The sequence below is a fragment of the Rhea americana genome, unplaced genomic scaffold (genome assembly GCF_003343005.1).
Source record: "Rhea americana isolate MKP2758 unplaced genomic scaffold, rheAme1 scaffold_60, whole genome shotgun sequence".
NCBI lineage: Eukaryota > Metazoa > Chordata > Aves > Rheiformes > Rheidae > Rhea > Rhea americana.
In genome coordinates this window covers 727,149-746,101 of record NW_028186757.1, presented here as the reverse complement: position 1 = coordinate 746,101, position 18,953 = coordinate 727,149, and the positions used below count along the sequence as shown (strand labels likewise).

The window sequence follows — 18,953 nt, the reverse complement described above, 5'->3', positions numbered from 1 at the left end:
TCCTATCTATGGGCATATTTTCCAGGCTAATAATGTGATGCTATTAAGCTAAGTAATACTGTAGGAAATGGTACCTCTAGTAAAAAAGGCAGATCTTTTTCATCTTTGCTGTCTCACAGAATTAACTGTTAAATGTTTATGTAGATATGGTAAAAATATAAGGAGAACACGAAGTGCAGAATTGCTGCAAAGGGGATATTGTTGCAATTAAAGTAATTTATAGGTGACCTTCAGTGTAGTTTTTACAGAAGGTTTATTTTTTGTTCAGGAGTTTTCTGACTTTCACTTGACAATTTATGTATTAAATCAATAAATACAGTCTTATAAGCTACTGCAGATATAGCTTTTATTAAATATAACTGATAATGTTGTTGTATGTTAATATCATATCTTTAAGTGAAAATGAAAAGCTTCTGGCAACCGAATGGACTAGACAGTCTATCAGTCTGAACAAAAAAAGAATGTTTTAAAGTGCAATAATGTTATCTGCTTGAAAAGGCTATTTTTAAAAGTTATGCCTCAAAAATGATTGAAGTAATTATTTTCTGAAGCAAGTAGAATCCAGTAACAGATCTGTTTTTCTTCCAGATAAAAACTATTTTGAGTGGCTTCATCATCAGAGGTTACTTGGGGAAGTGGACTTTGATGATAAAAACCATCACGTTAGTTCTGGCTGTAGCATCAGGTTTGAGTTTAGGAAAAGAGGGTCCATTGGTGCATGTTGCCTGTTGCTGTGGGAATATTTTTTCCTACCTCTTTCCAAAGTACAGTACAAATGAAGCTAAAAAAAGAGAGGTAAGTTCTTGTAAAAGCGTTTATAGAATGTATTGACTACAGATGTGTTTACTAAAAATAGCCAAAACACTGATTTCTTAAAAGACAATATTTATTCTTTCAGTTAGTGTTTAGGCTTGGATTGTCTACAGTTATTCATTGAGTTAAGAACAACGTATTAACACTAGCATTCTCCAAGGTAAATTATACATGGCAGAGCACGTTTGCATTTCTCCTAATTCAGAGACTGTTTGATTTTATTTAAATTCTTTTTGTTCTTGTTGGGTGCAGTTTTGGCAGTTGTCCTCAGTTCTGAGGAAAGGATCTATTTTTTTAAGTTACCAATAAACTATTCCTGTCAAAGTGTTGGTGCTCTATTTTTGATCTTGTTGGTACTTAGAGCCACACTAATGAAAGCAACTATAGTGATAGAAGATAGCAAGGGATTTTACAGGATTGTTCCACTTTCCAATAGAATTCCCATATTGTAAAAGTGTTTTTTTTTTTTTTTTTTTTTTTTTTTTTTTTTTTTTTTTTTTTTTTTTTTTTTTTTTTTTTTTTTTTTTTTTTTTTTTTTTTAATAAAGTCATCCCAGCTGTGCTGTAGTTCTCAGATTCAACTTTTTTACTTCTGGAAGAACATTGCACAATGCAGGAAATTTGATTTCATTTCCTATTTCAAAGCTGTGTATGCTTAAATCATTTAACTTCTCTGTATTTTAGCTGTTCATCTCAAAATAGTGTAATAATTATTTTGCATTTATCTGTTTGTTCTTCTACCAGCATGTGGGCTGCAGGTGTCAGTGTTCTACTGGGATTTGTCCAGTATTGCTGTATTTTGGATGCACTTTAACTAACCTCAGATACTAAGCTTTATTTATCCATGAAGCTGCAGGATCAGCTCCTGTTTCAGTTCCTCTTAAACTTCCCTTATCTCAGTTCACATAAAACCTTCTGTCAGTTTTTGGTCAAAGACTGCTGAGCCTGAATTTCTAGGTTTGATTTAAAAACTATGTAGTGTCTCAGTGTTTTTGTTTTCTTTTATTCCCTTAAGCAATATTTTTAGTAGATGTGCTTCTGCCACACATGTCTTCCTGCACAGAAACTGCTTACTACAGTCTCTTGATAAAGAGCTATCGGCAGTTTCGTACTGAAGGATAGATTCCTTTGGGTACTTTGCTAAGGAGGCTTTGAGCAGCATCCTTGGCCCCATCGTGGCTAGTGCCATTGAGCAGCATCCTTGGCTTTGTGATGGCTAGTGCTAGGAATATAAAAAGAACTGATAACTTCAATGAGATTTTATTTTTAATTTTTAAAACATAATCACAAATTGCAAAATAAACTGACACCATTGTTCTTTCCTAGGTGTTGTCAGCTGCCTCAGCAGCAGGAGTGTCTGTGGCCTTTGGTGCCCCAATTGGTGGAGTGCTTTTCAGTCTGGAGGAGGTATGTCAAGAGATGGCACTGAAAGAAAGATATTTTAAAAGTCATTTTTAACATGAATAAACTCAGACAACTTATAGCTGTGAAGCTTTATCAAGAGGGAAATCATTTTTGGACTAATGTCAAAATTGTGAGTCCTGTTAGAGGCAAACTCCTAAATATTTTTTTTATGTATTTCAGCTAACTGTCATCTTTGTTTTATTCTCAATTATAGGCACAGTCAGTTAATTATTACAGTTTATTTACGGATGGAGATGAACCAGTTTTTCACTCTAGGAATGTATTCTAAAAAATAAAAAATTGGGGACTTGTATTTCTTTTTGTGAGAGGCTTTAGAAACTTATTTGACGGTTTCACAAATCAAATTTTTGAATGTTAATTAAAAATTTAGACACTAAATGTAGTTGAATACACTAGTATTAAAAAAAAACTGTAAAATTGACTACTATAGTAATCAAACTTTGTTCTCCATCACTTACTACATCAGTTTTCATTCAAAATACATGGGAATGTTACTTAGATAATGAAACATTTTTTTGAAAAACATTGACATTTTAATGCTCTTCAGAAAATCTCTGAATTAAAGCAGCAAAATACTATTTCATGTATAATTCTACTATGTCATTAGGGGATTTTGAGGACTTCTGTCCTTGCCAAAAAAGCTGAGGGAAAAACATTTCTGAAAATGGGACTACGTGGGACTTAAGTATGAACCTGCCTACGTGTTCTTGATTTTTTTTTTGACATTTTAATCGTGCTTTAAAAAAGTATATTTATGCCAGAAACCTTTCAGTGCTGATACTGCCAAAGGAGAGGGAACGCGGTTAGCAAGAAATTGAGAGAGCAACCAATACAGAGGCTGATCCTTGTGAATGCAGAGATACTTAGAGAAGCTTTTTAACATAAATTACTGCACATTTTTCCTAATAACCTTAAACCAGCAGTGATTTCAGTATTGCTTTAGTGTTGTTCCTCAAGTAATAGAAGTATGTATTGTTTTAGGGCTTTAAAAAAATAATGTAAAATAATGTGCTGGAGCTTCAAGTGATAGGAATAATAGTGACAATATGAGAGTGCATTTTTTTCCCCTGCATATACCAGGTGACAAGTAGTATTCTAACACATGTAGAAAATAGTCTTCTAGTATTTTTAACTGAGTCACTAATAATTCTGATTTATTGTCTTTTGCAGGTCAGTTACTATTTCCCATTGAAAACTTTATGGAGGTCATTTTTTGCTGCTTTAGTAGCTGCATTTGTTTTGAGGTCCATCAATCCTTTTGGTAATAGCCGTCTAGTGCTTTTTTATGTGGAGTACCACACTCCTTGGTACCTTTTTGAACTGCTTCCTTTTATTCTATTGGGAGTATTTGGTGGGCTCTGGGGAGCGTTTTTCATCCGAGCAAACATTGCATGGTGTCGTCGGCGCAAATCTACAAAATTTGGGAAGTATCCTGTCCTGGAGGTTATTATTGTTGCAGCAATAACAGCTGTCATTGCATTTCCTAATCCATATACAAGGCTAAACACCAGTGAGCTTATTAAAGAGCTCTTCACAGACTGTGGGCCGTTAGAATCTTCCTCCCTCTGTGACTACAGAAATGATATGAATGCAAGCAAAATAGTAGATGATATCCCTGACCGTCCAGCAGGCACTGGAGTATATTCAGCTATATGGCAGTTGTGTTTAGCACTCATATTTAAAATAATTATGACAGTCTTCACCTTTGGTATCAAGGTAAGTGTGAATATATAGTTACTCTTTTGTCCCTTTCTCAAAGCTATCAGTTTTGTTTATAGAATTTTTGAAAGCGTAGTTAAAAAAAAAATCTTTGCTCTTCATTAATAAGCAAATCTTGTGGAGAACAATGCTAAGTTTAATGAAATTTAAATTAGCCCTCTATTTATTCAGCTGAACAGAAATGTGTGTTAAATTTTATAGATGACAGAAACTGTGTGGATGGCTATCTGTTCGTATGGGCCTGAGTGAGCAGTGACGAAGTTTCTAAAATTTCCAAAAGCTCCATTCAACTGAGTTCAAAATAACTGCTTGTGTTCCCTGGTCCTGTCACATGGAAAATAGAAATGCTGTATCTCTTGAACTACTTTTGTATCTCCTCATTTGTTAGATAAATGTATCTGTATGTAGATTACTACAGACAAATTAAGAAGCTGCTGCTGATTTTTACAATTGATTGCTTTTTTGAAATTTTCAATATTGTATGTCATGACTAGAAAATGGACTGTATTCATATGATTGTATTGTGAATTTCTCCTATATTACAGAACAGCATAATTTTTGACACTTTGTAAATCTGTTTTGGAGATCCCTTCAAATTCTGTCCAACAGTAGCAGTTTTCTAACTGACTCATAGTAACTCTTACACCGCTATCATCTTCTGATTTGGCTGGTTCATTTCATACTTCTTTGCAACTAGATCCTTGTCAAAGCTATCTTAGTATAAACATGCAGAGTGTTCACCAAGCAGGATTTCTGTCTGCCTTACCTTTATTTTTTTACAACCTACTGTTTGATGTAGCTAATAGAAAAATATCATGTTGCGTTCTTCACATGTTGGTATTTTAGAAGAAGTTTCAGTCTGTTATTTGAAGTTATTTTTATTATGTCTGTTGATGGCTAAGATAAATCTGTTATATATTTTAGATGTTAATTTTTCATAGGTCAGAATTTCAGACATTCTTCTTCAACATGAGCACTTGACCTGTTTTGTAGAATTTCATTTATACCCAGGGCTTTGCCCTTCTGAGTATTGTAAAACTTCTTACCATGTGTTTGTGTGCATCTTGTGATTTCCTATAGGGTTGTCACCACAGGATCACACTTCTGTGTATTTGAATTCACAGAAGGGTGAAGGTTTCGCTTCATTTGTTTTTGCTTCCTTTCCTTGTAACTTCAGCACTTGCAGTTTGATGGAAATGTTTTTGTGAAGTTGTAAGATTATATTTATGACTTTGCAAACCGACAAGGATTCATGTTGCTGTCATGGATGGGATTGCTGTACATACATTTATCTGAAGCTTTGAAGTTTATGATTGGCTAAACTGTCAGCCAGAATCTGGAAAAGGGGATATCACTTTACATTTTAAGCTTTAGTTCTGTGAAGAGAGGATTTACTGAGGTGAGGTGGGGGAAGGCATTGTCGTTTAAATTATTAAGATCCTCTGGGCTGTCCAGGTCTATTTCTGGAGCTGTTGCCACATGCAGATACACAAATCTCCACAGGAACTGATTTTCTGTGAGGTGAGCAAGGCAACAGAGCTCCTTGGGCATGGTGCTTCCACCTGCTCTTACTGCCATGAACAGGGATCACCAGGAAGCTGATATGAGAATGTTCTTTTCAGGGTCATGTGGTGTTTGTTGCTCAGTGTTAGTGTAAACAGGTTGTGTGTGTACTCTAACTCTTATTTGCAGTGAGCTTATCATGCCTCACTGCTGATGAATCACAGTTGGGAGTGAGATTACAGCTCCGCCACAGAACCCAACTTGTATGCAACTGCATTGCCAAAAAGAACAAAGTCGTACCTAAATCCTGATTCCTTGCTGCTTTAGAAGATACATATGCCACAAAATAAATATTCTCTCTCAAGTACAACTTCAGTCAAGCTGACAGCTGACACACACAGGAAAAGGAAAACAGCTGAGACAAGGCGGATTTTATTTTTTCCTTGTCTAATCGCTGTGAAGGTTCCTCTCCACTTTGTGATGTGTGATTCAGCAGTTTATGTAAAAGAACGCAGCTGTAAATCGTAGTGAGACCTGTAAGCATTATTTACGTGGGATGAAAATAAGTGAAGGAGCAAGATGCCTGAAAATTGTGTTAACAAAGAACAAGAAACAATTTGGACTTCTTTTCCATTCGGAAACTTAATGTTGGCATAATACTGTATCAGGCTAAAATTTGGGGCAATTCAAAGATTTATTCAATTCTTCTTCTATCTGAAATGTTCACTTTTGAAGGTGCTGTTGTACTGTTCACAAAAAGAATTAACAGTTCTTAGAAATAACAGGGAGGTTAATAGTTAGAGAGGGGTATGGACACTCAGTTAATTGTGGAAGATGATAGTAGAGTGATATAAATGCACAATTTGGATATTATGCTAAAATGACAGCATTGAATAGTGAGTTCTGGCAACACTGAAAAAAATATTAAACTTACGGGCTTACAATTCTTGAGTGAGAGGGAATGTTTATTAAACATTTCCCTCGAAACCTAGTCTTCCGGCTCTCAAACACAAGAAGCTTGCTATATTGATTTGTCCTTGGGTTGCCTTTCGGAAATTATCTTTGCAACATAAATATTGACAGTTTAATAATAATGATCATAATGTAAATAGATTATGAAATACAATTCTGCACTGCTTTTGGATTCCGTTGCAAAATATTGCACAGTATTTACATTTCATCGCTGCAGAGTTGTTTAAAAAAATGATGATAATAAAAAGATGCGTCTTACTGCACTAGTGATAAGTGAATTTTTAAATAAAATTATTTTGTCAAGAGGTGTTAAGATGTGTTTAGATTAAAAAAAAATCTTACTACTTGTTTGTAGTAAAATTCATACCTCAGTCACAGTGGAACTTATTTCTGATGGTAATAAGAGCTGTTAGGAGAAACAGCAAGCATTTCCAGTTTAATGAGACATTTAGACACCAGTGTGTCCTTTGGAAAGCAGATTAGTTTTCTGAGGATGAGAAAAGATAGAACACAGTAGTTTCTCAGCTGAATCCTCATTGCTTCTGAGGCTGCTGATGCAAGCAAGCAAGCAATGCAATGCTATGTTACTAAACTGTTCTGGTATGACAAAGTGGTGGGGTCTTTCCAGCTATTTTCAGTTATTAAATAAAACGGGGGGAAAGTAACTAAAATTACAGTAGGATCATAGCTTTTCACATAAATTTGTTATTTATTTTCTTTTAATAGTAGTTAAACCACCTGTTTCGGTCTATATGTAGTACTAATACACGTAAGGGGAATTATAATATAGTAAGGGGAGCTTCTTCTAAATGTTACCTATTTAGATGGCTGCCTAATATATAGAAGTATTGGGAAGCAGTTTGAAAGGTGATCCTTTTATGTGCTAAGCTTGTTTAGTATGTGGATGTTGACTCAGAGAAACATGAAGTAATGAAGGAAATGGGAAACAGAATCAGAGCTAGCAGTACAGCTCAGATTGGACACATATAAGAAAAACTGTGCTATTGGCAGTGAGAATCTAGTTTGTGGTCTTGGTAGGTTTGCTCTTAAATACAGTAAAATATAAACAAAATTGAATTCAACTAACCAGGTTAATCAGAGGTATCAGTATCATTGCATAAAATACTATTAACCTTGTAATGTCAATTTACATATTGATAACGTGACACTTTGAGTATTTGCTTTTCTTTCAGACAAAAAAAAAATGCATCAACCAAGTTCCCATCCCTTGTGTTTCTGTTGTAGGTTCCATCTGGGTTGTTCATACCTAGTATGGCAATTGGAGCAATAGCAGGAAGGATTGTAGGGATTGCAGTGGAGCAGCTGGCCTATTACCATCACGACTGGTTCATTTTCAAGGAGTGGTGTGAAGTTGGAGCTGATTGCATTACACCTGGTCTTTATGCCATGGTTGGTGCTGCTGCATGCTTAGGTAACTGAACTGTAACAAAGTAAATAAGAATCTGATTTCTTGTACCTCTGCAAAATAGTAATTGAAAATGAAGGGAGATATAAACATGTACAGTATTGGAGCACCTTTTTGTGTGGACTTTTCCCTTCAGAAAAAAATGTTTGTATCTCTACATAAGATCATAAGATCCTTACAGTCTGAAGAATAAAATGTGAAATATAAATAGATTAGCTGCTGAGAAATAGAATTTAAGTAGTGCTGTTAGCTTCCTCTCTGTAATATTGGGAGGCGTTCTTTACTGCATCAATAAAAGTGATCAGTTTCTTGAAATGTATAAAGCAGAGCACTTGAAGAGTCAAACGTTGTTCAAATTATTAGAAGGAGGTGACATGATCTGCTGCTACTTCAATATGAATTGCAAAAAAAAAAAGTTCCTGAAATTTCATAATCTGAACAAACCTCTCAGAAGTGGCTAATGATTTGAGGAGTCCAACTTGAGATATTTTTAAGAGGAACTGTTAAAAATCAGTTTCTTTGAAGGAGGCTGAGGCATCTCAACTAAGAGAGCTTTTGAAGGTTCTGTCTTGTCCTAAATTACTAGATAGTTGCCTTAGAAATTAAACATAGAAAGCTATTAGCACAGATTCTTCAAAAAGTAAGACTTTGAGAGGACTTATTTTGTTTTTTAATGGTTCAACTTAATCTCCCCTTAAAAACATACGGTGTTTCTTTCAATGCATTATGGAGTGAAGGTACAATATCAGAAACCACTGGTAGAAAAATCATCTAGAATACTAACGAAAGATCCTTATCTTCTCGTATTGCTCAAAGAAGAGATACTTTTTGTCAGCTCAGAATTCTCTTTAGATTTTGCAGTTAACCAACAGCATTGAATTCTTAATCCTTTTGAAGAGTACAGCTGTTGAATACCTGTGCCTTACCTGCATTAGTTCCATTCTTTTTCTAAATCATCTTACTGGAGTTCCTAGCATTTCTCAGTGTTTTTAACTAGATAAGGAGTAGCATAGAAAAATACTTTCTCCCCCCCCCTTAGTTTGTATGAAAGAACCATATGTTTTTCCTCAGACTACTGTATTTTCTGACTTTAAAGATTTTTTTCCAAAAGCCCTCCCTCCCTTCTGAAGTTTTGTGTTCATTTTCCCTCTGTTTCTGTTTATATTATATAGTGATGTTTGTCAAGTGACCTTTACTGGCAAAGCTGTATTTGTAGTTCTTAACAGGAAGGCTGGAAAGTCTAAATTCAATATTATCTAATATTAGAATGTTACTGGCTGCTGTTTTTCTTGCAGGTGGTGTGACAAGGATGACTGTGTCCCTGGTAGTTATTGTTTTTGAACTAACGGGAGGGCTAGAATATATCGTGCCCCTAATGGCTGCAGTCATGACCAGTAAGTGGGTAGGAGATGCCTTTGGTAGGGAAGGCATCTATGAGGCACACATCCGACTCAATGGATATCCTTTCTTGGATGCAAAGGAAGAATTTACTCACACAACCCTGGCTGCTGATGTTATGAGACCTCGAAGAAGTGATCCACCTTTGGCAGTTCTGACACAGGATAATATGACAGTTGAAGATATAGAAAACTTGATAAATGAAACCAGCTATAATGGTTTTCCTGTTATTATGTCAAAAGAATCACAGAGACTAGTGGGCTTTGCTCTAAGAAGAGATTTAACTATTGCAATAGGTAATTATCTTGCAATATTGTATGATTATATATTTTAATTTAAATGATTTCATACCTTAAAACAGAATTTACTGTGTGTTTCTAGACTATTCTATGTTTTTAAGATCCAGATACCTTGTATAAGATATCTGTTCCTCTACTAAAGAATATTGATTATTGTCAGTTGTAGTTCCTGAAATGAAGAAAATGTTAATCCTTTATCTCTGTCATAAAAATAAGAGTTGTCATACTGAAGTAGGCCAGAATACCATTTAGTCCAGTTTCTTTCTTGTGTGTCTAGTACTGGATGCTTGAGAAGATGTTAGGACTGAATATAGTTTCAAAACACAGGACAGTTGAAGGTGTGTTTTATCTACATGCCATGCACATAATGTTTATGGCCTGTACTGATACTTTTCTCACGTGAAATTACATTGATATTCTTCTTCAGAATTGAGTAATTCTTATTTTTGACCATCAAGATTCTGTTGGAATTACTGTCCAAGTGTTTGTTTTTTTAATTTGCATTGATAGTCCGCTCCACTCTGACAATTTTTTATTTAGTATCGTTATAACAACTAAGATTGTACTATGAAGAGATAGTGGGTGAATTATTTCATTTTTTTTTAACTTGTCCATTTAATGGAAAGTTTGACCCTGTGCACATCAGTACATATATTCTACTTTGGCCCTCTTTCTCGAGATAAATATTAATATGATACTTGTGACAGTGCTTTGTGTGTTTTTTGTTGGATTTGAGGAAACTGTACCATAAGCAAAGGAAAAAAAAATATAAGAAAGTGCTACAAAACTATAACATTTAGTGCATGAAAAGTGATAGAAGTTGTTTATTAAACTACTTGATCTTTTTTTTATGACTCAATAGATTATATATTGACAAGTATCCGTTTAACAAAGACACTTGAGAAATCTCCTATATGAAAGATTAAAAAAAAATTTTTTTTTTAAGTCAACAAAATGGTGGTTATTTCAGTAAAAGGTTTGCCTATGGCCTTATACTATGCACTATGGGATGTATATGAATGTCCAAAACTTGGAAATCGTTGTAGACATCATGCTGTTTTAAGTTTTCATATACTTACTAATAGGTATGGGGCAATAATAGAACATTATTCTATTAAAACATTTTCACAGATAAAATGGATTTCACCCACTGGAAGTGTACAGTACACAAACTTTTTTGTCTTGGATTTTGACTAGCCTAAGAGAACCATTCTGAGAAATAAACAGTTCAGGGAACAGGGACTGTGGTGTCACAGAGTGAGTGATGACTTGAAAAGGGAAGAGTTCAAACAAAGTTAAATAGATTCATATGAACAAGAAGAGGACACTTTCAGAGTTATCAGGAAGGAAGAGTTTTTTGGTTTGTAAACCAACAATTGTATTGCATGCATTGGCATCATTATAAGCGAACTGTTGTTTGAGATTGGTGTTTCCCTTGGCGATTTCTTCAGCAGCTTTCTGTATGTTATTTTTTAAGTCTTTCCACCTCTTCATAATAAATAAGAGTAAGTTACTGGAGTGAAAATGATAGTAACTGAAGAATGGCTAAAGCAGTGTGATTAGACAGCTTTTGTGATCTTTGCACTGAAGGGTTCTTGGGGACAAAGTAGTGGCTGTGGAAACACAACATCAGAATAGCAGATGGCAGAGTATCGACATTGGCAGAACACCACCAGAGTCTGATAGCGTTGATTCACTTTGTACTAAAACTGTTGTTTCAGCTTGTACTAAGTCATTGTATTCCAAGAATGTAAATTCTTCCTCTATTCCCCCACCCCTTTTTCTTAAAGAAAGCGCTAGAAAGAAGCAGGAAGGCATTGTTGGCAGTTCCAGGGTCTGTTTCGCCCAGCATACCCCGTCACTTCCAGCAGAGAGCCCTCGGCCTTTGAAGCTTAGAAGCATACTTGATATGAGCCCCTTCACAGTGACAGACCACACACCAATGGAAATAGTGGTGGATATTTTCCGGAAACTGGGTCTGAGGCAGTGCCTTGTAACACACAACGGGTGAGTAAAACAGCAGGAATGCAGCTCATTTTGTTAGATAGAGTAATTTTCATTTCCAGGATCAATTTTTGTGGGATTTGAACCTGTGATTTTGGTACTGCAACTGAGGACCCTAACTGTGGGTTAAGAAGACGCTGTTCTATGGCACACCTCTTAAGTTGTTCCTCTTCTCTCGTACTCTTAAATAAACAGGTAGTGGTCTCAGTCGTTTTAAGATGTTCTATTAAAAGTTAGGCCTCATTTAGCACTAGTTTTATGTGTGCAGCTCACACATCGGAAAAAGAACTAATCCCACAGAGATTTAGTCATGTAGAGCACACAGTATGAGGCCAATATTTCCTGGTTCTTAAATATGCTCTGGCAATGTGAAACATGCCAGCTGTTGAACATCATCTGGGTTCATAAAAAGTAAAGTAGAATATGATCCACTCCGTACCTCCACTTTGGAGTTTAGTGATTGTAATTGCCACCAAGCTATTGACACTGTTGGTTTTGGAATACTGAAAGCCAAATAACTACCACTAGTTCTGAGACTTCAGTCTAGAATATTTTTGTCTACACCTGAAAATATTTTAAGAATGTAATTTTAAGATTTAGAATGATTGTAAATCAGAATATAGGGAATTGTCCTGTGGTTACCTGCTAAATAAATCAGACCTAGGCATTGAAACAGAGCAATGGTCGTTATAAATTGCCTCTCATCATGAGTGAACTACTTCTTTTTTATGAGAACTTTTTCTGTGGTGCTGTTTCTTTGTTTCACATTGGTTTTCTATATCTCTTGTGTGAAATACTTGACATGTAAACGGTGCAGATTTTAACGTATCTTACTTTCCCTTTAGCATATGTTTTAAGGCACCTTAGAGGTGAATTATTCTCTGCTGATCCATATTATTTAGGATAAATGTCCATGGGACAAAAAATAAAATCCTGAAATATGGGTGGGACTTGCTTTGTTTTTCTGTGGGCAGCTGTAAGTGGTAAATATTAAAATATTGCACTGACTTGCAAGTTTGTTTATTCAGCTGTGTTTCAAAATCAAATGTGTTTTAAATTTGCTCCTGTATTTTTTTTTTGAACACATCTGTATATTAAATGGCAATTGGAGGTTTTCAGAAGCATAAGTGCTTCTTTAAAAACCTTCCTTTGCTGGAGGAAAGCCATCATGATCTGGCATTTAGAAGTCAGTGCAGAAATGCAGTTATTCCCAGTCTTAGGGGAGAAGTTTAAAGTGATGAAATTGTAGTGAGGAATATTTATTCTGATCATTTTTTTTCTTAATTTCTGTTGTGGTTGAGTGCTCAAACATTGACACTGATGATGTCATTATTGACCCAGAGAAACCATAGCCATTCAAACTTACGTCAAACTCTATTATAATTTTTTATTATTTTATGATAAAGTAGCAGCAAATATGGATGGCTTTTAATCTGCTGCTTTCTAACTTTCATATTTGTTGTGCTGCTTCAACTTATAAACTTGTTCTTCATGCATTCACCATCCGTTACAACAAGGTTAGGTGGTAAATACTTAAGGTGGCATATGGCCATGTGGTTAGCAAGGACTAATCTAAATTTTGGCAAATTTCCTGCAGATTGAATATACATATTCATCATTCAAACATACTGATGTATATACATATACATCAACTTACTTATGCATGAGTATTGACCTCCAGTTAGGAATTGGAAGCATACAAAAACTGATGCTGGTGACAAATGTAGGCATGCATTAAAGAAAGAGCTTGACTCTTTATACCAGAATATCAATTCAAGGAGATGCTCTTGGTTTGTACGATTATGAATGAGAAGTTAGTCTGAATATGTCTGTTCCTAGGGTCACCAGATAACCTCGCATTGTAGTGCAGCTTCAAACTTGCTGTGGTTTTGTGCAGTTACTACTTTGGTCATCTGCTAAGGAAGGTTAAATTGTTGACAATGATCTGTATATGAGAGGAGAAATTAAGTACATCTCAGTTTCAGTGGTTTTAAAAGCTGAAGATACATGAATTTGGGGAGAGGAGGAGATGTATGCTTCCCCTGACATGTACTTCATTAGGAGAAACTACTCTTCTGGGGTTGTTGAAAATTGAGTTCTGTTCCATGTTAAAAAAAACAGTCAATGTCGGGGAAGAGAGAATCATTTTTCATTTAACAATCTCATTATTAGCTTTCTGGCAACCCCTCCCCCTCCCTTTTTTTTAAGTTTTGCTGTACGCTAAACCTTTCTCATTATTATTGGAATTTTTTTATTTGATTTCACACACAGTTATTAGCATAACATGATGTGTTTCAGGATTGTCTTGGGGATCATCACAAAGAAGAACATATTAGAGCATCTCGAGCAACTAAAGCAGCACGTCGAACCCTTGGTGATTAGATATATCAGATCTCATAATTAGACACATTAGAAGTCAGGAAGCATGAAACTTGTGAACTGTTCAGTGCTCTTACGACATCAGCTGAACAATGAAATCATCTTGTGCTAAAAATCTGCATTAAAGAAACCATAATACAAAACGATATTTGCAAAATCTATTTGTAGAATTTAAGCTGTTAATACAAATGTACTGTTAGTCACAACATTAAAAGAAAGTAAATGATAGAGATCAAAAACTTCCTGGTGTTTTGCTCCTAAGAACATATAGGTCCATCTGGTTGTTTTGTATTTTGCCAGATGGGAAAGCACACAGCTAGGAGTGTTTTCCCCTTCATACAAATTAAGATTTTCATTTCTCTTTCTGATCTTGAGAGCTTTAAATAGCTGCTAAATAGCAAAGTAAGTATCGTATCTTTTGACAAATCCAAACATGTTTTCAATGTATTATTGTAATATGTAATATTAGGTCTTCCCTGCTAGCCCCATTATCTACATTATTTTTAAAAAATCCTATTTTTAGTTCTGCACTGTAATGTCCTGCAGTGCTGCTGTTAGCTACAGCAATTAATGTAGTCCTTGATAAAATGTGTAGTGATATCCACAGCCACTATACAGCATGCTAGTATTTTTTTATTGTTGACTTCAGAATCTAGATGTTGCTTTAACCAAGATGTTGTGATCTAACCTTAGTTATAAGATAGACTTTGTCTTAATTTGGACATTGGTTGCTCTGCAGTAGTCACATCTCTACTAAACCTACCCACCAAGTTTAGCTGCTTATGTGCAAAACATGCTAATTATATTCTCATTTTATGCTAATATTTCACAAGTATTTCATGCCTCCTTTAATAAGACAAAAGAAAGTGTACTAACCAGAATAACAAGGGCAGCAGCTCATTCATTCTGCTCTTTGCTTCTCCTGTGATATTATCCTTTTGGACAGCTTCACCCTTTTTGATATTACACAGAGTTATAATTTTAACAGCAATTAAGTCCCCATCATAAGAGCACAGTATCTAAATTGTGAAATGAAAACTTGCTTTGTTATCATTTATTTTCTAAAGCCGTAAATGTCAAAAGCTAGTTAACTAAAGACTATTTTGGATACATTTCATGGTCAATACTATGTGCTCTTATGAAGATACTCAATCTGATCCAGTGGTGTGAGACTGGAAAGATTTTTACAATTTAAAAAAAAGATGGGAAGGGGATTTGATTTAACGTTAAGATTTTGGGCCATCAAGTGATTTGTCACTTCTGATGGCTAGGTTGGAACAGGTTCCCTTATGAAATGGAATCAATAGCACTTTTTCATACCTCTTTTTTTTCTTTGTCCCTCTTCGTTACTTTTTTGTTGGCATACACCAATCAAAATTTCATTTTTGTAGAAACAAAATGTTAAATAAAATGGTCATGGATTCTACTCGCATTACTTGTATTTCATTAAAATGGACTACAGCTGTCAGAGACGATCCTATCTGATGTCTCAGTATTGCTGTCTTTCAACAAACTGGTGGTTACTCAATATTTAGATTAATAAAATGTTTTTGTTTAAATAAGAAAATCAGGCTGTTGACTTTTGATGTATTCCTGTCAACAAAAAGGACTTGGCTACAGATTTGATCTGTTTTATTATTTTCCTGTATGGATTAATATTGGTGTTCTGCTTACTCTTTTCAGGCGCCTCCTTGGCATTATAACAAAAAAAGATATCCTCCGTCATATGGCCCAGACGGCAAACCAAGACCCCGCCTCAATAATGTTCAACTGAAACCCATAGCTGAGGAGAGAGAGGAAACTGAAGAGGAGGTTCATTTGTTGAATAGCACAACACTTTAGTCTGGGGAATACTTCTAAAATCAGAAAATGAGAGCTGGGTTTTTGCATAACAGTGCTGCTGGAAATCAGGAGTCGGTCTGGGGGAGTACGTGGCGAAGAGGAAGGCTGATGGGAGCGTAGGAAGGGGAGAGCTGCTGTCCTGCACTGGATGCGTTCCCGTGACGTCAGGTCTGCCATGATAGTGCAGCGAGGAGCCCCGCGAAGAGGCACAATTCTCCAGCCCCAGCCTGGTACTTCAGCATTGAAGAGATGTGTTACTAGTCCCTGTTTCTGGAGGGATCATTCTGAATTGAGCCATCCTATGGAGACTGAAAGGTCTTACCCTTTTTACCATTGAAAACTGTTGTGTTAACTCATGAAATGTATGATTATTACATGTCACCTTTCTACATTCCAGAAGAGCTTTATTTCTCTCTCTCCTGAGCCGTAACAAAGCATCTTTAAAATTGGTGTGCCCTTTTGAAGCAGTAGTTTCTCATATTGAGATGTACTGTGAGTTACTGAGATTTGATCACAAGAAGGGAGGTTTTCCGTGTGCCATTAAACATGTAGTCTGTACGTCATGAAATGTTTGGGGCAGTACAGATCCACGGTGACAAAAAACAGATTGAACAGGTAATACTTTGCAAGAACCACGTGAGACATCTTCCAGCCCATGTGCTGTGATAAGAGGGGAAAAAAAAAAGAGTGAAACTGGAGTTTCAGAAAAAAAAATACTGTTTTTGCTGCAGAAAATATCGATAATGTGACCTGGTCTTATGCAATTTTTGTATTATTGAAAACACTATGATATATACCAATGTTGTGCAGTATAAGGAAAAAATACTGCTACACTAATAGTTAAGAACTGGAACAATTCTGTATACGTGTAACTGGTTTAAAAAAAAAAAAAAAAGATTGCATGCTACAACACTGGAAATATCCCCCCCTTCCTTCCCCCTCGTAAAGTACGAGATCGGTCATTTTTATTTTTAGTTTTTCCTCCACAAATGGTGTTTCACTGCTGACACAGTAGGAAGAAATGTAACTTGCACTAAATGTATATTATTTTTCTTGAAGTTTTGCCATTCTTTATTTATATTTTTATGGATTAAAAAAAAATCTATTAAATACAAATCAGTTAATATCTCACATAACTAATTACCTTTTTAATGTGATTTTATAGTATAATTCATAATCCTCTGCAAGTAATAGAGGATTGGGCAAATGTTTACAACAAAATGAAGGGTTTAAAGAAATGGTTTCTTTGTGATCCAACATGCATATAAGATCATTTTCAAACCTAACTTTCACTGCCGTTACCTTGAGATTTACTTTTTTTTTTCTTTATTAGAGGATAACTGGAACAGTAATACAAAAAAATACTATTTAAAAAAGCTGCAGGGCTTTAAAAAATAATAGAAAAGGAGTAACTGTGACTTTTATTTTTCCCCCCCAGGTATATAGGGGAGTAAAAGGTATGGAGCCACAAAAGATGGTCAGGAAGGCAGAATGGAATCCAGTACTTGAAACTTTGCCTGGACTTTAAAATCCAGTAACAATGCATGCTTCAGCAGGTTAGCTGACAGATCCCTAACATCTCTACTCTTTCAGTCACCAGATTGATTTGTTTCATGTTCACTGAAGGGGGAAAAAAACAAAAAACAAAAACACTACCACTAACCAGCCATGCAGAGAAAAAGGTAATATGCCATAATATAAAACTAAAATAGGGAGGAAAAAATTAAGAAATACAGCTAAGAAAATCACACTTGATAATTTGGATTTTGATTAAAATTTCCTTCTATTGATAATTGTGCCCACAAGACTGCAAAAATATAAATGATGAACTTTTATATACAATTACAGGCATCTCTGAGGCGTTCATTGCAAGGTACTCAGGATGGTTTTATCTTCAAGTATGATTAACATGCAGAAATTACTGAGACTACTGTCAAGCTCCAAAATACTGCCTGTGCTATGCTATTTTTTTACCTACTGAAGTATAAAATGGCTATCTGTTCTTTTTCATCTGTTGCAGCAACTTGAAACAGTAGAAATACTCCCCCATAGTGCCCAGTGGGCCTGTTGTGATCAGTCCCCATTTTAAAAACTAGTTTGGAATTGAATCAAGCAGGGAATCAAGCAATGTTAAAACTGCAATTTTGCAAAAACTAGTCTTATTCTTCCAAGTGAAGTCAATGCTAGTGGTTCAAAATTTGTTCTGTTACACAGTGTAAGTTTGAGGAAACTTTTACAAAGAACAGCATTTGGCCCACTTACAGATGGCAGCTCTGGAAGTTGCCTGTAATGCTGATTTCCGTTGTCTGAAATCTGTTTCTATAGTGGGATAATATGAAGGCGCTCCATGTATACAAATTGCTTTAAATCAGTTTGATGCCTCTGCCATTTCTGCTGTTCTCATGATAAAACACTGTTGTGTGTGTATTGTATGAATTTACACCTGATTCTGCAGACTGCTCTGTCTGAATTAAAATATAATGAACTCCCCTGTTGTGTTTTAAAATTTCAGTATAGAACCCAAGTGCTGCATATATATTGTGCATCGCTGTTTACTGTTCTTAGCTGCTTTCCCTGTTGACATTTAAAACATCTTCTGGTAAACATACATTAGAAATTCTGTTACTACTGTACGTGTGCCTGTGCTGTTCAACAAAAGTTTTCTTTTCTAATGTAAAACTTCCAGCGCCTTACTCAAGTTACTAATTTGAAAAAAATGTGGTGGATGGGAGGGGGGAAGTGTCAGCATTTTTTTTTAAACAGTTCAGTTACTGGTTCATGAAGAATGCATAATTTGTTAATCTGTGATATTGCCTAGAGCTGTATTTAATATTGATCTTAATGTTTTTATTTATGATAGTGTGGTAGAGCTGCGTATCATTACAGTAAAAATTCTAATTACTGTGATGATTTAATCATAAACATTAAAAATTTCTGTATGATCATTTATTGTTCTGACTTTAATTCCATATTTCCTGAGACGATATCTGTGATTTTTTTTTTTTTTTTTTGTATTTATTTCCCTGAAAGACTATTAACATCTAGGAATTTTACGTATAGAATGTAGATTTAAAAAAAAAAAAAAGGATGGAAGTTTAGGGAAAATGCAGTCTGTGTATTGCCTAGGCTGTAATTAGCTAACAGACCAACACTATGTATTTTTTGAAATGGCTA

At 35.2% G+C, this 18,953-nt stretch overlaps 1 protein-coding gene across 4 annotated transcripts in view; it reads left to right on the top strand.

Moving 5' to 3' along the window:
- The window catches only part of CLCN3 (Cl-/H+ antiporter 3), a 64,580-nt gene extending 45,856 nt beyond the window's left edge, over positions 1–18,724 (top strand). For 3 of the 4 annotated variants that reach the window (XM_085319841.1, XM_085319842.1, XM_085319843.1), the window contains exons 7-14: positions 589–795; positions 2,139–2,219; positions 3,408–3,953; positions 7,677–7,863; positions 9,153–9,551; positions 11,345–11,561; positions 13,857–13,932; positions 15,621–18,724. In XM_085319841.1, the coding sequence (XP_085175967.1) occupies positions 589–795; positions 2,139–2,219; positions 3,408–3,953; positions 7,677–7,863; positions 9,153–9,551; positions 11,345–11,561; positions 13,857–13,932; positions 15,621–15,779 (1,872 nt within the window). In that variant the 3' untranslated portion in view covers positions 15,780–18,724. The remainder of the gene's footprint in view (positions 1–588; positions 796–2,138; positions 2,220–3,407; positions 3,954–7,676; positions 7,864–9,152; positions 9,552–11,344; positions 11,562–13,856; positions 13,933–15,620) is intronic. The other variant, XM_085319844.1, reaches the window with a different exon arrangement.
- Positions 18,725–18,953: the final 229 nt, after the last annotated feature.